Here is a 4,495-nt window from a genome sequence, read left to right as displayed (position 1 = left end):
ATCTTTGATTACAATATTGTGCATTACGAAATTATCTATATCAATAATCCTAGTAGGGATTTTATAACCTACTTTGCACAACGTTGTAGTAGAATAATCTAGGTGAATAGTTCATAAATTAGGATTTTTATCTCGCCTTAGGATTTTTATTTCATAGTCCTTAAAATAAGTTTGCGACGACTCCCAAACCCCTTAAGTTTTCGAGATAGCCAAGTCAAGTTTCAGTTAGGACTCAAAATTGATATGGATAACCACAGTTTAGCAACTCCGTTGAGGATTATTAATCTATGCAAAATGATTTCAAAATCCTTTATTCTATTAATCTAATGAGTCATGTTGCTAATCCTTAAATCCACGATTGAGCCCTTTACGATGTGTTTTAAGAAAGTAATAATAGAGGAATTTGGAGGGGAAGAGGTTTGGAGGATGAGAATTTTTGTTTACAAGTAATTCTTGAAAGAGTCAGGAGACGAAAGGAAATGGAAAGAGAGGGGGGAGTCCAATCAGAGTATGTCAACCGTTCAATTTGGAAAAATTTGAAGGAATAATAAATGAATAAAAACGCATAAAATAGTATAACTCGATAATTTTGTCCATATTTTGTTTTTTATTGTGCACACCTCTTTGTCTTTGAAATGAGGGAATTTACACCGCATAGCATGCTTTCAACACCTTTACATCCCTTTTTCTTTTTTTATGTACACCCTGATATCAGAAACTTAATGAGCTCTAATTAATTCAATTTGAACAAAAATTATACAATAAAGATATAAATCTCTTCTAATATGAATTTTCTTTCTATTAAAAAGACTCAAATTCGATAATTTACTTAAAAGAAATAAGCGGTGAATCGCTTAAATTAATCATATTAGTATCCTGACTATGCTTTTTTAACTTTGACATGACCTAGCATAAATGCTTCTTTCACTATCCTAATTAGCACCACGTTAACTTTCCGCGAAAAATGCACTAGAAATATGACGTGGCAATCATGGCTGGCCACAACCGTACACGTTGAAAACATGTGGGATCCATTCTTCTTAATCTTCTTCAAGCTAATCCCAAATTTTTATTTAAATTTCGAGTCCCTTTTGTCAGGAACTCTCTCTGTCCTCTCCTCTCCTAACTCTTCGATCATGACGTGCCTCAGCCCCACACCGGAGCCCCGGAGCCTTTGGTTGGTGGGAAAAGAAAGAGTGATTAGAATATATAGAGGGAATTGTGAATTAAAAAGGATTAGAAGGAACAGCAAATCAGACCGAATTGGGAGGGATGGTCGGATTTGCAATTCCCATCTGCCCTACCCAATTTTATTTTTTATTTCTTTCTTGAGAAATTTTAGTATAAGATTTATTAACTTATATATATATATATATATATATATAAATAACACGCAGCGTGGGAGGGAGTCACAAGACACAAGCAAAGGCCTTATACTTGGGCCTCCCCTGTTTTACGCAGCACAAAATTATACTGTGATCCAGGGCAGGAAGCTGATAACTGCCCCTAACCCCTCCACCACAGATGGCCTATGAAGGCCACAATCAAGGCCGAAGAGAAAACCATGGAGGATACTCAACTAGTCTTTCTATAGCAGATAAACAAGGACTACAATGTCGACGCATGCACTGCCGTTAATCAGAGCAGAAGAAGTTCATGAATCATGATTAATATTCTCGTTCATATGTACTGTCGATCTATCTATCTTTTAGTGCAAATGGGGCAAAATAATTTCTCTGTGTAGCCGATTCTTACTCTATTCTCATGTTACTTTGCCCGGTTGTATTGATTTCCCCAAGGATTTATAGAAACCTCGTGTGTGTGTGTGTGTGTGTGAACTCCTCATTAATTCGTATCTTCGGTCTCGAGCAGCAGCAAAAGTAAACGACCTAAGTAAAAGTTGTAATTTACAGAAAGCGCGAAAAAGGTTCATGTGGAGACATGGAAAAGTGATGCCAAGAGGTGATCCGTGTTAGTAATCAAGACCAGAAGTCCCACCACTGAGTTGGGGAGCTGTCATTGAGGAGATCATCTGAGTTTAGACTGGGACTCGGGCCGTGGCGCGTTGATGATAAGGAACTGCCTTTGTCCATCACGTCCATGTTCATCTTGAGGCTTTCGCTATCGTCCTGATGGCGATGGTGGTGATCATCCTCCTCTTCTAGTATTCCGAGATTCCATTCTGCCTTGATGCTGCTTACACCATCCGACAGCAAGAGAGCAGGTGCAGCTGCAGCTGCTGCTGCTGCTGCTGCTGCTGCTGGTGGCTCCGTCTTGGTTTCATCTTCTACACCGCTCCGATCCCCATCAGTGACTGCTGACGCGGCTGCAGCCCCTTTATCCGCGAGATCCTTCAGCTTCTCCAGCTGTCATTCCGAAGACACGGTTAGAATCGCACAGTGGTCACACAAGATTGGTAAATGCATTCGGATGCAAAGCGATGAAGTCGGCTCTAATGAAACCTCTCGACAGGATACTCGAGCATCTTGATTTTAAAGAGTTAACTATTGATCACAATTACCCAACTTTTACTAGAAAAAAACATCGACCGTTTGCTGCACCGAGGAGTGCCTTCGAGAATTTCAATCAACAACAATTCACATAAATAGTATACAGCCCATTAAGACTGCTTAAACCGGACGTCTCTCCTCAACAGCTGAGGATGGCGAAATGAAAAATCGGGAATCGCACGCAGCAGGCAGGGCAGGGCAGGTGAGGTACCTGAGAAATCAAGGCATGCTTCTCCTTCTTGAGGGACTCGAGGCGGGAGGCCAGTTGGGTGTAGTCGGCCCTGAGGATGGCGTAGTCGTGCTCGAGCTGCTTGGACTTCCAGCGCGCCCGCTTGTTCTGGAACCATATCGCTACCTGCCTCGGCTGCAGCCCCAGCTCCCTGGCCACCTGCAACTTCTTGCGGGGGTCGAGCCTCGTCTCGGACTCGAATATAGTCTCCAGCGACCTGATCTGCTCGTCGCTGAACCTCCTCTTGTTGCTCTTGCCTCTTCCCTTGCCCTTCTTGATCTGCCTCCAGCTCGGGTTCACATAATCGAATGCCTCCATAGCTAAACCGGAAGGAGAGTAGTATAACTCCCCCGGTGCATCGCCCAACATAGTTGGCCCACGCACTCGGCTACAGCCAACTTCAAATCTTCAATTCATACACCGAAAAAATCGTTGGAGCTGATCATTCATATGATCTATCGGTCGGTTTCCCTTTGGGAATTTTATTGTTGATCCGCATGGACCTAATTGCTTGCTACTTCCCACGTTATATATATGAGTGTGTGTGTGTGTGTGTGTGTGTGTGTGTGTGTGTGTGTGTGTGTGTGTGTGTGTGTGTGTGTGTGTGTGTGTGTGTGTGTAAGCTATATGGTAATAGCTAATGATGAGCATTCCTTTCCTATTCACCTTGGGGATTAAAGATCAGATGTCGTGTACAGCTTTTCCTCCTTTTCCTAGTTGGGTTGGGTTCTGCCAATATTTTTCGGTCCACCCTCAAGTTGTTCGATCGTGTGAGTCGGCTCTCATTGTTTGTCGTGTCCTTTGGACATGACAGGACTTTCATGGACATTATATTTTCCGATTACGGGAGGTCTCATAGACCTAATAGAAGATAATAAATGAGAAAATAAATTCAAACTTTTCGATTCAATTTTGGTCAAATCATTTGTAGATTCAATGAAAAACTTATATATATATATATATATGTATGTATCAGAGCGAATTTTATGCCCATGCCAAGCTAGAACGTGGAGCTCATGTTCAGTTTAGCTCGAGATTATAGAAGAGGAAGCCCGTTCTCTAGTCAATTATCCATCACACCGGAATGTGGAAAAAAAGAAAAGCCGCCTCTGAGTTATGCGAAGCATGAGGGATTCAAGTACACGTGACACGTGTGGGTAACAAATGTTAGAGTCACACATTATCAAGAGGGGACGGAAATGAAAAGTTAGAATCCTTACAAAAAGTTTGGTAAAACAGAAAAAAAAAATGAGTTCATACTGACATTAGTTCCACAATTCTATAAATTCGAATTTTTAAATTGGACATGGTTTCAATCACTTATACACTCTGTTTGAGAGTTGAAATTTCACATTCAAAAATCGATGAGAAAATCCAAAAATAATAATAAAATTGGTTCATGATTCTATTAGCTCAAACTTTTGAAATAGACATGAATCCAACCACTTCTAAATCTAGTGAAAATTTTATATGGTATTAAAGCGAATTTAACGTGTCCGTGTATTCCACACCAAGCCAATCCCAAACGTCGGACTCGTAGTTTGTTTTTAGCTAGAGTGCACTGTGCTAAGGGAAGACCAACTCATATTCAATTATCATCCCTCGATCGACCGAGTGTGGAAGATTATGAAGCCAACCTCTATCATAAGTCCAGGAGCGGAAGTGGAAGCTTGGCTTCTGATTAGTTGTTGAGTGTGAGTGTTAGAGTGCCCGTGAAACATGTAAGTGTCAAAACTATACATGTTATATGATAGCT

General features: G+C 41.1%; 1 protein-coding gene across 1 annotated transcript; it reads right to left on the bottom strand.

Annotated features, from left to right (window-relative positions):
* Positions 1–1,570: 1,570 nt before the first annotated feature.
* On the bottom strand, positions 1,571–3,306 carry LOC116188741 (homeobox-leucine zipper protein ATHB-12-like). The gene is made up of 2 exons (XM_031518226.1): positions 2,722–3,306; positions 1,571–2,366 (listed from the first exon to the last, which is right to left on the bottom strand). The coding sequence occupies exons 1-2, from the start codon at positions 3,106–3,108 to the stop codon at positions 1,980–1,982; spliced, it is 774 nt and encodes a 257-aa protein (XP_031374086.1). The 5' UTR covers positions 3,109–3,306; the 3' UTR covers positions 1,571–1,979.
* Between the last annotated feature and the right edge of the window lie 1,189 nt (positions 3,307–4,495).

This window comes from Punica granatum, chromosome 1 (genome assembly GCF_007655135.1).
Source record: "Punica granatum isolate Tunisia-2019 chromosome 1, ASM765513v2, whole genome shotgun sequence".
NCBI lineage: Eukaryota > Viridiplantae > Streptophyta > Magnoliopsida > Myrtales > Lythraceae > Punica > Punica granatum.
Note: the sequence above shows the minus strand (reverse complement) of the source record. Positions and strands in the feature narration are given on the sequence as shown.

Bases quoted from the DNA above. Each gene is read 5' to 3' on its own strand.
- LOC116188741 (XM_031518226.1), bottom strand. From the start codon at position 3,108: ATGTTGGGCGATGCACCGGGGGAGTTATACTACTCTCCTTCCGGTTTA. The intron at 2,367-2,721 runs GTACCTCACCTG...TCGGAATGACAG, and splicing joins AGCATGCCTTGATTTCTCAG to CTGGAGAAGCTGAAGGATCT.